Here is a 15,912-nt window from a genome sequence, read left to right on the forward strand (position 1 = left end):
GGAAAGTCAGCAAACCACATCACCCTACATTGAATAGAACATTTAATCCAACAGCCACATTTCCATTCGACTGAAGGCACTTCAAGGTATTGATTGTAAACCGTTTGACCCATCAAAATTATGTTTCAATGAAATGTAATAAGGCGAGCTGTTTTTCGTAAAAGTGCACTTTTGCTGAAATGCACTTTCGTGAAAAACAAATTAAATGGAAACAAAACAAAAAAAAAAACAAACAAACTAAAGAAAACACAACACTAACCATATTTACCCTCCATGCCCCAGCTACTTTTATATTCTCACTCTGAGATCGCACTACAGTGGTGAAAAGGGAATATTCCCTTATCCCTACTGTGCTGCAATTTAAGCAACAGCCCCTGTTGCTGTTCGCTTAGGTGCCTTTTCGCCAAAGTGCACTTTCGCGAAATAGAGCTCAACTAATTACATTTCACTGAAACGTAATTTCATTGGGTCGAGGTAGACCCATATATATATATATATATATATATATATATATATATATATATATATATATATATAGACATATATAGATATCTATATATATATACACACACACACACACACACACACACACACACACACACACACACATACACATGTATCTGTGTGTGTGTACATCAATAAATCTCTGTGCCTCTCTCTCTCTCATATAAATTAATTGGTAAGTGTAACGGACAAGCATCTTTTTTTTCAGTAGCAGTATGAGGTCACTAGATGGTGAAACAACATGCCTAGAGTTACACATAAGTCAAGGATGTCTGACAGAATCAACTCCTGGACTACTGAAACTAACTCATAGATGTAATTGTCTATTCTAACTGACTACTGGCACATCCTTCTGCCTTTGCATTAGGAAATGAGGCAATCAAACCTTGGATCTTATATGTGACAGCCTAGGATACACCAGCAAGGCTTCTAAAGTATAAGCAGATCTTCTCACACTCCTCCCCAGAGTGAAAACACTGTAAAGCAGCTGCTTTAAGACAACTATAACATTCCATAATAACATGTCCACAAAGTCATGCATCTACCTTAAGAGCAGCTTCCCCATAAATGTGTGAACTTAGAATTGTGCTAAATGCTTTATCTTGTAGATCACCACAATCCAAGGTATCTTAGAGATATCTTATTTGAGGGCCTTTGCATAAAACACTGTAGTATAGCATGCCAAATAAAAGTAGATTAAGCAAAATGACAGAAAGGAAATAAGGGCAATGGATATTTTGAGGCTTGACACCACAGGGAGTCATGAAAGACATTACTTCTTCTTTCGGCTTTTCCTGGTTAGGGGTCACCACAGCGGATCACCTGTCTGCTCATGATTGGCAGTGGAATTGTACAGTGTCAAGCTGCCAGCCCGGCACCCAACCTTCCACAGAAGGCACACACACACACACACACACACACACACACACACACACACACACACACACACACACACACACACACACACACACACACCTAGGGCCAATTTAGAGTGTCCAATCCACCTACTGCATGTCTTTGGGATGTGGGAGGAAACCAGAGCACCCGGAGGAAACCCACACAACCACAGGGAGGACATGCAGACTCTGCACAGAAGGCACCCCAGCTAAGGATTGAACCGGAGAACCTCTTGCTGTGAGGCGACAATGCTAACCATTGCACCACCATGGCCGTCCCCATGAAAGGCATTACTGCACATACAAAATTGGATCCCTGTGAACTTATGTATTTGCTTTATTATTTGTGTGTAGTTGTGTATGTATGTATGTACACATGAATGCAGATAGACAGAGATATTTATATAGACATAGATACACAGGTATTTTACATTTTTGATATAACATAGTTTGTCTCACAATATTTCAAAGCTGGAGTGGTGTGTATAATTGGAATTTTGTATCAAAAAGTATAAGTTATGTATTTAGTAATGTGTGTGTGTATGCACGCACATGCACGCACACACACACACACACACACACACACACACGTAGCCACCTTGTTGACTGTGAAAATCTCTATTTGATTGCGAGCAAATGAATGAATTAATGCTTAAAAGAAAGCATCACAATGTAGTTTAGTTAGCTGTTGTCTGGTACATAAAAGGTAGGCATTATAAATTAATTTTGGTTGGTTGCTGTTAGATGTAGGCAGTATGCACACACACACACACACACACACACACACACACACACACACACACACACACACACAGACGTGCAGGCTCAGGCACGCAATTGCTGCTGCTGCAGTTACTTGCAGTAGTTGCCTTTTTGTTGTTGTTCTTTACTTTCCCTTGTAATTAGTGAATATAAAGAAAGAGAGTGGTGGCTACAGGAAAGGATTTCAGTTTCAATACATGGATTTTGTGCTGAAATAGGCATACTTCTTCACTGGGCTTCCCTGTACATCATTTCACCCTGTGTAATACTGAGCGTCTATCAAGCAATGGCTGCTAATTCTACAAACCCATTTTCTAAATTAAATTGAATGTTACCTGAAACTAGAACACAGACCTAGGGAAATATCATTAATACAGGAAACTCTCAGTTAACCAGAGCTCAAGCAACCGACACTCTCAAGCAACTGGCAAAAACTTATTGAAGAAGTACAGTACAATTTTCATCTGTTGCACTTTCTGCCTTCCCCCCTGCAAAAATATAACTTAAGCTTTTACAGTTTTAAAAAGGGAGATAGGAATAAATTCCCTTTCTCCCCAACCTGAGAATGAGTTAAACAAAACAAATAGTATAGGGTACAGTATTATACAGGCCTATTTTTAATAGTAACTCTCAAGCAACCAGAAACTACAGTTATCCAGCATTTACCAGTCCCCTAATGGATACCGATTAACTGATTGTTTACTGTAATAGACTAGAACCTACAATGTACCTCATATCAAATGAATGCTAGACATAATTTTGGTAAAATTACAAACATATTTATATGCAGTACATTAAAAAAAATAGAATATTTGATATTAGACTCATCTTGCTGTGCCTAACATCTTGCAGGGGGATTCACCACAGTCCCAACCAACAAAATGTCACTTGCTCTGTGGTATGGCAACAGCAGAATAATGCTTGGCATAGCCCTTTACAACATTGCTATAATTCTGGAGCTGAAGTTGTGTTTTGTCAGGTAGTGCTAATCATGATGTTTGAAAAAGGCAGCACTCATGTCAGTTTTGTACACGGCTATTAGCACAATTTTAGGTTTTGTTAACTTTTTGTACTCTAAATCTGAAACAGGACATAAAGAAAGTGAAAAGGTCCATAAAAGATCCTCTTCAGCCATGATCCAGGTCACTCATGGATCTTAGACTCATGACTGTTGGGCTTCAAGCAACCCTCAATCCAGTATAATTCTGTGTGAGGGAAGGTATTCTACTATAGTCCTAGCTGCACTGACTACTTTTTTTTATTGAAGATATTGTTGTCCTTTGCTGAATTTACTAGTTGTCAGGTGGTACTCCCACTTGAATGAGTTGGAGACTCCTTATGAGGAATTCTGAGAAGCCAATTTACTAGCATGTTTTTGGGACATGAGGGGAAAATGAAATATCTGGAGAGAAAACCCAAACAGACATCAGAAGTCTGCGTCAGACCCAGGTGACCCGAATTTGATTAGTACCTGCTGGAGCTGGAATGGAGGGGGACAGGAATGAAGAGACAAATGTCTGCTCATCTCTCTTCAATGGGAGTGGAGGGGTATATGATGTAGTGGTAGGCTGTTGCCTGTTGTTATGGTAATACAGCATGGGATATCGGCCACTGGATATGTATATGAGCAGGAATCATGATGGGGAACTGTCACAGCAGAGGCAGGATAGTCACATTCCCTCATTCCATTACATGCCTACACACACACAAACTCACACACACACACACACACACACACACACACACACACACACACACACACAAAATACACAATACAGAAAGGAATTCCTCTGGCCCTAAATTCTAATCTACTTCCTATCACCTGACTCCTGCCATAGTGGTTATTGTTATTGTTGTCTTTCGGCTGTTCCCGGTTACCCGGTTAGGGGTCGCCACAGCGGAACTCTGGTCCGCTAATGATTGGCAGTAGATTTTTACATGCCGAGTTGCCGGCCCTGATGCACAACCTTTAACGAAGGTATGCCCATTCATGCATGTCTCCACATAGAAGACGCTTTAGCTGAGAATCGAACAGGACGTCTTACTGTGAGGCGACAACGCTACCGCAGCACCACCATAGTGGTTATAAATAAACTAATAAAGGTCTCTGGCTGGAAACATTTTCACGTAGGACTTTGGCCTCTCCAAGGAATGCCTGGCTGTTCCCAAACTTGATGGAATGAATGGACCAGCTGAATGAAGCAGCCATCTGGCAGAAGGTAAGAAAAAAACAAAACAAAACAAAAAGTTTCTTGCTACCAGAAACTGAAGGTACTAATAGCATCTATTAGTATAGTGACCACTCACTTCAATTTATTTAAAGTGTCAACATCAAACCTAGAAATAAATAATGATCACCATCACGATGGAGCTATAGGCATTTGCTAGGATAGTGTACTAATTAAGTAATGCATCTGAAATTCCATAGCAATGCTTTAAGGCCACAAGGAATGACTTAAGAGTTCAGAATATCCAGCCATTCAGAAAGTCTAGTCATTATTTCTCATTTTTAACATGTCTTAATCTATTTTTGTTCCTGTTGGGAGAGATGATGTACTGAACATAGAAGTAGAATCAGTAACAGCTTGATTTTTTCCTTTGGGAGGTTTGAGGCTGCTGATGGCTATGTGGACTGTAAATTAGAAATGTTTATGGCCATCATATGTGCAATTACAGCTCTGAGCTAGTCAGAACAACTGCTACAAAGCCATTAAGGCCACAGGCAGATGTGCTTATTTCAGGGATTCTCTTTCCCACCATGCAAAACAATGTTTTGATAGGCATTGTTCTACAGGACAATTTTAGAATTAGATCAAACCACAGAGGCCATGTTTTTATAATTAACCCACTAGCTATCAAATCAGGATACCAGAGGGCAGTTCCAGCTTAAGCCAAATGCCAATTGTGTGACCTTCAGCAATCATACTGTTCTAGCATTCCTGCATACAGCTGGTAGAATAGCAATGTTTTAAACTAGCAAGGTAGTAAAATTCATCTCAAATGTAAACATACAATGATTCAGAATTCTGGTGAGAGGTCTTCATCTATGATTTGCGATAATGTTAAATAATTGCAGAATTCTCTGCAGTAGTAGATGGAGATTGCTCTGTTGTCTCCATGACATTCTTTTTTGGGACCACCTGTGCTACTTTTTGAAATTTACTCTACAAATATTCTCCTTTTGTCTAACTTATCAGTTGCTTGCTGGACTGAATGAAAGTTAATAATTTTAATCACAGCATGGAAGTCTGGGCTATGGTTGTCCTGAAATCTTAGAACTGTATCTACCCACCCACACACACATACACACACGCACATAAGATACAGCTCTGTTTTGATTCTATGTGCACTGTTTCATGTTCTGTCACATTCAAAATGCTTTAAACTAGTCACTATAACAGTAAAATGCTTAAACCTGTCTTCTAGTGCATTTAAAAACTACTATAGCCATTGCATATCAGGAAATAACATGTTCCTACTCCTCACGCTCCTATGTTTGTATTTCATACACACGTGCCTCACAGCTTTTTGAATTTAAACAAGAAGCTGTGATAGTAATTTAGAGTGAAAAATAAGATGAAAATAAACTGCCTGCTGCCATGTGTATTTTTTGGGCTTACCACATCCCATATCCAGCTGAGCATAACAGGAATTACACAGTAAGCCAATACTGTCATGTAAGCAGGTGTTTATTTCAGCAGAAACAGCAGCTTAACCATTTCCTGTAGATAGCAGCCATTAGTACAATGCAACAGTTCGGTTACCATATCTCCACACCTGCTATGCAAAGACATCATTATACTGAAAGCTGGGATTCCAGACATCAAACCTCAGTCCCAGCTAATTTTTGCAGACAATTTGCAACCCAGAGTACATTATTTGCATAGTTTTCCTACACTTTGTCAAGGTGTTTGTATTTACATAGCACTTGTTTGAACATATTTTATCAAGTTGTAGGGAAAGATTGTTTTGTATGTTTATATATAGGGTTTCAAGGAACTCTTTCAACTGAATTGCTTTTAAAGAGTTCTTAGTTCTCTTTTTTCATTTTGTTTTAAAAGTAGGGTTGCTAGTTGAACAAATATGCTATCAAGTTTTGTGAATATTTTTAGTGAAGGTGGGGTTTGTTTTTAAGTGGTTTTATTTTATTAGACAGAAAGGGATCAGAGTATAACTTTTTACTTCCAGCAGGAATGCTTGTTTATGCAAAATTGCTGCTCGTGTGTGGGGTTGTGATATTTGGTCTTGAAATGTCCCTTTGTTTTATTATGTTTAATTAGGAAGAACAAATTTGCTGTTTGTTTGTAATTGCTGTCCACCATAATGGAGAGTTTCACCTTTTTCACACTGGTGTGTGACTATCAGGTTACTATAAGTAAATCAGGTGGTTAGAGGTGCAGAAGGGGTTCCTCTCTGCAAAACTTAGTTTAGTGTTGTGGGATTTATTTTTGAGATACTGCATTCTCTATTTGTTGAAACAGACTGGGTTTCGCCTGAGATTCTCAGTTCAATGCAAGTAACTTAACAATAGCCTACTTCTACACCATGCGGCCCTGATATTAATATATAATAATGTATTGTATTCACATTTACAATGCTAATGCCACTATTAATATATGATAATTTACTGTATTCACATTTACAATATTAATACCATGAGACAAGTGTTCCTGTGTAGGACAAACCCCGGTGTAATGGTCTGTCTAGTAAAGTGACTTTCTCAGACTAAGCGTTTGCAAGTGAAGATATGGAGTCAAACTCATGACCAATTTTGCTAATAGCTTACAGCCTGCTGAGAGACATGAACTACTTATCCAAAATGAAAAAGTCTTACTGAGAAAAATGTAATTGTGCATGAATCTTCAAAATTTACAGGGTTTGCTAAACAGACGACAACTTAGTGTACCAGCTCTACAAAAAGAGATAAATAATCTACTACCACCTGGGCCATAATTTAATATACTGTCAGTGAAGAAACATACATTAGGCTGGTTGGAGGGATCTGAGATGAAACTTTGGAGACATAACACTGTATCTCTAAAGACAGATCACCATAGACTCTACAGAAGCATCTGTGTCAGCAAAACATGAACTAAGGAGTTTTGCGGGAGCTAGAACACTACTGCACCACTCATCCATTTGTGGTGCTGCATTCCACCCCCACCCTCTTTTTTACTTAAATATAAAGTTTACAAGGCTGAATATAAAGGGCAAATACCATGCAAATCAGCACATTTTGACTTTGCATCTGTTGCATTGCTGTATAAATCTTGAAATGCTCCAACTATACCTGCAATTCAAAAAAAAAAAAACACATTGTCAGATAATAACTTCCCTGTGCCCCACACCTAATCCTTCAAAAGTCCACTGCATTACATCTTTACCACAAAAACCGATATTACATAGAATGAAATAGCTTTTAAAACAGCTATACCTACCTAGATATTTGTGACTTGTAATTCATGCAATTGGCAATAGTGCATACAAACCAAATCGTGTTCTCTCCTTAGTGTGTATCCTTCATGCTGCAGCTAGAACTACCATGATTGAAGGGACTCAATAAATGAAGCACTGACTATCATCTATTCAGTGAGAGAATAGAAATATGACCACTTATTCTTACATTACATGTTGTACCTTAAAGGGACAGTCCCAGAGTCTAAAATTCTGACCAAAAGAAGCTTGCCATGATACCTCCCAGTTGTCACCACCCACTTACCACGTCATCATCAGCCCTACTCCTGGTTTCAGTTTACTTTATGCAGCCCTGTTTTCACTCCCTCTGGGAACACAATTAACAATATTCAATTCCTGTCAAATGTTTCAGCTCCTGATCACTGGTAAACAATAGGGTAATTACATTTTTGTGTGTGTTTGTAATTAGTGGGGGTGGTTAGGCAAGACTCTGTGTTAACTTTTTATGAACTTGTGAAAAAGCTTATCTTAACTATGCAGCCCTTTATTTATGCTGCATAGTGTAACTGTGAGCAGTACAGTCAAAAGAGTGCATTTTAGTGAATTCATACTAAATATTGGCATTTTATTTTTATTTATTTTACATTTGTTAACCAGGCTAGTCTAGCTGGATATATTTCCATTTTCAGTAGAGGCCCGGGGAGAAAAGCTCCAAACAGATATAAAATGTAAAAAATATTGTTACATGGTAAATAAAGGATTAATAAAAAATACAACAAGTAATTATTACATACAAAAGATATTAACACTTGAGAAAAGCAACAGTAAAAAAAAAATATTTACACTTAAGAAAGCAACAAACAAATGTAACACAGTAAGAATCATGTGCAATTGTTCACATTTTCATTTTGGCATTCTATTGACATATTCCCCTTACTCCATAGTAAGGCAATCTCAGCATTAGTATGTAAAACTATCACAGGTTACAGTACTGTACAGTCTCCATTGTGACAATAAGTTATGAACATTATTGCTTAAAGTGATTCTATTGCTTGCATCACACTCAAGTTTTTTTTTTTTTTTTTTGCAGCTTGGTCAGAAAACCATTACACTTAGCATGTATTTAGAGATAAAAAAAAGCAAAACATGAAAATGACGACTGCTTCTACTACTGTTCAACACTTGCATCATTCTGATGCTTAATACAGAGCAAGTGGCAGTCATGCATAACATCGTAGCACTTAGCTAGCATTCAGAAATCCACACAAAATAAAATGTGAATAAAATATGAAATACAATGAACAGAGAACTCTGTTTAATAATGTTTTAGATTTGCATTGTTCATATGCTTTCCTGCAAGGTGGTAGCAAGTGAGGTTACAAAATTCCTGAAAGACTACTTTTCTCTGTGGATAAAAAGCACAGGTAAAACTAATGAATGACTCAGTGAGAGTTGTTGTGAGTACAACTGCAATTTGAGATGGAATTTGACTAAGACCACTGACATTTCCTGTAAGCTCCCCTCCTCCAAAGTCTGCAGCCAAAGAAGGGATGTTCAGAAATCCAGAATGAAAATGTAAATATACACCAGAATCAAAACAAAAAAAAAAAAATCTCGGTGACTGTCCCTTTAAGAAATCACTTCACTAATAAATGACTAGTTTTTAAAGCCCTACTTACTCATGCAAGATAAGGTACAAAAGTACTCAGTAGTTATAAAGCAAACAACAAACAAAAAAAAAATAGAATTTGGTTTGCCCAGTTTGCAGGATTTTGCTGCCAGCAAGCTACAGAGACATGTCTTTCTTTTATTTGTTTAATTTTGAATGTCTGAAAGTCTATTTTACACACTTATTAACTTCTTTCCTAATACTAGGCAAAACTTACCTCTTTCAGTTGTAGTCATTTCACGAGTCCCATTTATGACCACAAACAGATTCCCCATACACATAAAACCAAGTTGCATCCCTTCCCGTATTCTAGAGCAACATATATCTTTGGATGGAAAACAGAAAATTTACCCCAGATCTGCCCCGTACTCTCAATGAACAGAGGCAGCTCCTAAATACTTTAAACCATGCATGAGCCCCCATCTAATTATCTACGTTATGATCCCATTTACGCTCATTAGGGGTAATATACAATTATCGACCATGGGATGGATAAGGGCAATCTATAACCAAATAGTGTAGGTTAATTTGAGCACATAATGTGAAACTGGTTAGGCTTAAAATGGCCTACAAAGGCACCTAGCCTAGTAGTTACTTGTGAACCTATGTGTACCCAGATTGCATATCGCATCTTTTTCTACTTTCTTGTAAAAAACAGCTCTTGACTTCCAAACCTCCCTTTGACTGCCATTCTCTCTAAACCTTTAATTCTCCCCGATGGCCTGCCTCTGTAGCCCTTCAGCTTGAATCAAGAGCCTGAGTATGGAGACAGTACCCTAAAAGTGGACTCTTTAGTGGCTTGCTCAGTGGTAAAATCATCTTAATTTCATTACAATTCAATATGCCAACAATACTTGCCAGTATTTGTTTATTAGCCTTGCCTCTTGCCTTGTAGCTTTGTTCCTGGTACCCAGTTACCACAGAAATTAATACTTTTAGGCCATCCTCCTGGGTTATCTTGGTAAAAACATAACCCCCAGAACAATGTACCAGTTTATATCTTCATTTTTGTAAAGGAAGCAGTTTCTATGTGTGCTTGTGTACTCAACCCTAGTGGCCATCTGTCAGATCAAGCTTCTAGTGTCTTGAAATATGTTTTTAGGCTTGAATCCTCATTGCAGTCATCTGTTTTAGTTTGCTGTTGCCTGTGAATATGCTGACTATATTTCTCATTCCTTGCTGTAATGCCTGGCTCCTCCTTAAGATCCCAAGGTACTAGACTGATCAAGCTGCACATTATGTTCTCTGTGAGCCTCCTGCTCTGTGCATAGCATCCTACAGTAGCCATGGTAACAGTGTTCTGTTTTCTAGCAACCAAACAGCAAATACAAATGAATAGGTTGTTTGGTTGTAGAGTAGACTTCAAAGATGAAGGAAAGAAGGAATGATTAATTGAGATTTTGGCCATAGTGGTGGAAGGGAAGGCTAAACATGTCTTCTGAAACACTATAGCATACACAGCAACATATGCAGGAACATGGGATGATGACCAACTCATAAATAAAATTAAAATGATAAGGAATCAAAATTCTCCATAAACAAATGTGGAAGTGCCAGTAACAAGGGTAAAGAGAAACACTCAGATAACAGAAACTGTATTTATTTTGGCAACTTTATAGATTAAAACACACCAGGATGTGCAAAAGCAAGAGCCATCCCTGGTGTGATGCAAGTTGAAAGTAATTACTGTTCACTTTGAAATGGCTTGTTTATGTGTTATTATGAAATTACTGAAGTAAGTTTACTTTATGCAGTGATTTTTTTAAGGAAAAAGTTTATTTGTAATTATTTCACATAATTTAACATAAATGTATCCAAACGGAACTTGTACAAAATTATATCAGATATGTATATTTGATTAATACTACTCATGAGGGAAAGTAGTTTAAATTATTTATAGTTAAGCTGTTTACTGTCAATTACATTCTTGATTAAATATTTGAATTATAAATAATACTAAAAAGTTTAAATAAGAAGTTTAAATAAAAAACAAATGAACTATCCCCCCCCTCTCTCTGTACTTATTGTCACCAGCCACAAAAGTAAAAATATGAAAAAGAAAAAAAAAACTCCTTCCACCCATGTTATCACACTGATTGCAAGTTGCCATTTCAGCTTACAATTCAGTAGTCTCTTTTGTCCTGTATGTTACTAAGAAAACCATGGTCATCTATTAAGCAAATAATAAGACACAGTTATGAAATGGCTCACACTGAGATTTACAGTGAACTTTGTTTTTAGTTTGTAATAATTGTTCTTTTTAACTAATTCTTGTGGGATAATACAAAATGAATGGGTCTCAAATAGAGGAGAGAGGAAAGTCATTTGTAGCTATGCTTTACTTGTCTTCTGAAGACTTCAGCAGCTTAATTAAGGACTGGTCATTCCACCCTCTGCATACTGTCCATTATATACCTGCACCTATGCAGACTGCACATTCCACACCCACACCTATGCAGACTGCCAATTTCATATCTGTACCTATGCAGACTGCCCATTCTACATCCATACCTGTGCAGATGGCCCATTACACACCTGCAGCTATGCAGACTGCCCATTCCACACACACACACTTAAGCAGGCTGTCCATTCCATACCTGTACCTATGCAGACTGCCCATTCTATACCCATACCTGTGCAGACAGCCCATTCCAAACCTGCACCTATGCAGACTGGCCATTCTACACCTGCACCTATGTAAACTGCCTATTTCACACTCACACCTAAACAGACTAACCATTCCATACCAGCACTTGTGCAGACTGCCCATTCCATACCTGTACCTTTGAAGACTGCCCATTCCATACTTGCACCTGTGCAGACTGCCCATTCCACACCCACACCTTTGCAGACTGCCCATTCCACACTTGCACCTGTGCAGACTGCCCATTCCATACCCACACCTATGCAGACTGCCCATTTACACCCGCACCTGTGCAGACTGCTCATTCTATACCCGCACCTATGCAGACTGCCCATTCTACACCCACACTTGTACAGAATGCCCATATTCCACACCTGGACCCGTGGTAGTGGTGCTGCGGTAGCGTTGTCGCCTCACAGCAAGACGTTGTCCTGTTCGATTCTCAGCTAGAGTGTCTTCTGTGTGGAGGCATGCATGAATGGGCTTGCCTTCGTTGAAGGTTGTGCATCAGGGCTGGTAACTTGGCACGTAAAAATCCACTATCAAACATTAGCGGACCGGAGTTCCGCTGTGGCGACCCCTAACCGGGATAAGCCGAACGACACAACAGCAACCATTGCAAACTGCTGTAGTGTGTCTTAATGTAAAAAAAATTGCCTTTATTTTAACTCATTAACACCTATGCTGTTTCAAGTGTCCTGCCATTAGCAGCCAATGCAAACACATCATTGCATTCAGGAGCATTTTCTGAAAAAACAACTTAAAAGTACGAGATAATTAAATGTAAATAATTTGTGAACAGTAAAAGCTATTAAAACTCTTCAAATCTCAATGTTAATAGCAAGAAGTATTCTTTACAGTGATAACAGTGTATTCATAGTATTTTTACATATATTATATTAATAATTTATACAAACCAAGAATTATAATTTTTGCTAAACTTTAACAAACTGTCATATCTTGGAAACTGCACAACCAAACTATATATATTTCTAGAAGACTTTGGTTAACCAGACATAAGCTTTCTTGTGAAAGCAAAAAGTTGCTCTTTGAATTCGTGCTTATTAAGTTATTTAGAGAAATATGAAAACACATGCTTAATTGTGTACTTAGCAATATAAATAACACTGAATATCTCTCAAGATGTGCAACTTACAGTGCAAATATCAAAGACAGTTTACTTTAACAAGACTTAAGGTTTCACCTAATGCCAAAGTACTAGTTTGTAAGCCACTTGTTTGAAAATATTAAGTACATATGGAAATATTGTTAATTTTCATAGTTGCTAACACAAACTATCACTCTCTCTAGTAAATATACAGTGATATAAATGGACAATGACAATTAATGTTCCTGACTCCCACCATGATATTTCACACCAAACCCCTCAATAGCATGCAGGCCTCTCAGTTATGAAAATATGACCAGAAATATGAAAATATGAATAAAAAGTGGCAGTGATTCATTTCTGCACTGCAGGACATCCTAGATTAACAATCTTAGTGTAAATGTGTTACTAAATCCTTTCCCTTTCTAATACTGTCTATTATTAACCAGTCAATCACTTAAAGAAGCCAGACCCCCCCCCAAAAAAAGAGAGTTAACTAGAAGTATGCAAACAAGGCACTATAGGCTTGAATGAGTTAAATCTATAGTGAAGCTATACATCCAGACTATGAATGCTTTGCATTTGACAGAGGCCTTAAATACTAGTCCACAAATGGAGGTGCCATTATGGAGAGCCTTCACTTTACACTGAAAAATACAAAAGTAAATTGTGGATACAGTACAACTTTTTTAGCAGTAAGCATCAAGTGGTATCATCATGTGTACCTAAACTGCATGTCAGATATTTTGCTATTATTTGCCTCTTTTTCTGTATTCAGAAAAGCATCATCACTATTCCTTATGAAACAGAAAAGAATATTGTTACTTATTGGCTTAGAAGTCATAATGCTAACTGTACCTAGCATATACATCATCTCTCTCTGCCAAATTAAGATGGGATTATAAGCAAAACAGATATGTAAGCCTGTGAATTTTGGTAATTGCTGATTATTTCCACCATTAACACCTCTGGCAATCCAGCTAACATTTTAAAAGCTCATCTCACCTAAAGAAAATGTCAAATGTTTTCCCTGATGTCTTTAAAGACAGTAATACAAATACCAGAAAGGTTCTTCCTTCAGTATAGAGGACATTTCTAAAAGAAGTGCCAATAATGCATTTTAAAACAGAGTACGTTACCATTCAGTTTTTAGTTGGTGACTAAGTGACCTGATCCACAGATCCTTATGCCTTCTGTCAGATGGAGACAGAAGCAAGTCTCTCTAGATCTGAAAGCTCAAATATCTGCACCACCCTATAAAAGATAGCATATAAGGAGGTGGCAGCTGACAAATGATCTTCAGTGTTGATATGTAACCAGGAATGAGAGATGGGTTCTTCAGTTCTCATACTGAAGAGGGATTCTGTCTGATGGTAGTTAAAGCATTGCAGAGAAGAATAACTAAAAGCCCCTGGCCACATGGGAGTGAAAGTTATAGGGCAGTATGATTTCTAACTTTTACTAGAATATATTTATTCATTTTTATTCCATATGAAAAAGTGCTTAGTAGTGCTACTCCAACTTCAGTGATAAACAGAGGAATTAAGGAACAGGTGTATGTGTGCCAAGGTACTGCTGAGGTGTGCTAACAACATAATCTATTAATGAAACATCATATGCAACTGATGTGTCACAGTCTGTCCACATTTTTATTTCTATAGTTGTATGAATAGCATATACCAAGTAACAGATCTAAAAGTGTAATTTGTGATCATTTGTACAACTTGAAATTCCTTGCAGTTTTTTTTTTTAAATTAAAGTTTTTTTTTTTGGATATGCAGTTACTTATCGAGCAGATTTCATCTCTGACTGTACTTACCTAAGTCCATATCGGCTGCCTTTGACCTGTGGGAGCATGGGACATTTTTAAAGATGGCATCTAATATCTTCTCCTTGACTTGAGTGACAGTATCACAATTCAGGACTTTAACTGGGATCTCTGAGCTGTTTTCATTATCTGGGTTCACACAATTCAGAATCTAAGGAATATAGAACAAAACAGGCAAATCATTCAGATGAAACAAGACAGCTTACAGAATATAAAACCAGCAGACAAAATGTGTTCCTCATTCACCGTATGTTACAAACTGGGTCCAGGAAATGGGCATCATGGAGTAAAACGTACATACATTCAATGACTTTTACACTCTAAGCAATATTACATTTAAAGGGTCTATATCATTACCTCAAAACACCATCTCTTTGAACACCTAAACATCGACAGCTAATGAGCGAAATCTGAAAAGCATGAACGTCCAGTTCCGCAAATTGTTTCACAGGAAAAAAATTTGCTTGGCCATTATTATAGCAATAACCCACGCCTGAGTGCGGGTAATGCTGGATTTACCCACGGTTGGTGTGGTTTGATCACGAGGGTGAAGCCCGAGTGGTCAAACAAAGAAAACCGTGGGTAAAGCCAGCATTACCCACACCAAGAAGTGGGTTATTGCTATTAGACAATGACATTATTTAAGAAAAAAAATTATTACTTTTCTTAAATAATGGCATTGTATAATGCGTCCTTGCTGCCCTTCCGCAGCTGTTTGGTATTCTATGGCAGTTCTGATGTACTGCGCATGTGTAGGCTTATGCAGTACATCAGAGCTGTGGGCGGAAGCAATGGCGAAAGCAAGATCTCCGTTGCTTTTTACAAACCCATTTAATATAGCGAGACACCTTTAAAAAAAGCAATGGAGATAGGAAGATCTCCGTTACTTTTTTTAAAGCTGTCTCGCTAGCGAGACAGTGTGCAAAAAGCAACTGAGATCTTGCATTCTCCGTTGCTGTAAAAAAAACAGTTATACTAATGGAAAAAGTCTGGGCGACCGGATATTTTTCCATTACTATAACTCTGATTTTCAACATGCGTGCTGACCAATCAGCATGCACGTTTTGGAATATTAATGGGTTGTCG

At 37.8% G+C, this 15,912-nt stretch overlaps 1 protein-coding gene across 1 annotated transcript in view; it reads right to left on the reverse strand.

Moving 5' to 3' along the window:
* The window catches only part of PLXNA4 (plexin A4), a 2,762,645-nt gene that overhangs the window by 252,690 nt on the left and 2,494,043 nt on the right, over nucleotides 1-15,912 (reverse strand). The window contains exon 25 of the mRNA XM_044064236.1: nucleotides 14,818-14,977. Coding sequence (XP_043920171.1) covers nucleotides 14,818-14,977 — 160 coding nt within the window. The remainder of the gene's footprint in view (nucleotides 1-14,817; nucleotides 14,978-15,912) is intronic.

This window comes from Protopterus annectens, chromosome 2.part2 (assembly GCF_019279795.1).
Source record: "Protopterus annectens isolate FY-2018-M chromosome 2.part2, PAN1.0, whole genome shotgun sequence".
Taxonomy (NCBI): domain Eukaryota; kingdom Metazoa; phylum Chordata; order Ceratodontiformes; family Protopteridae; genus Protopterus; species Protopterus annectens.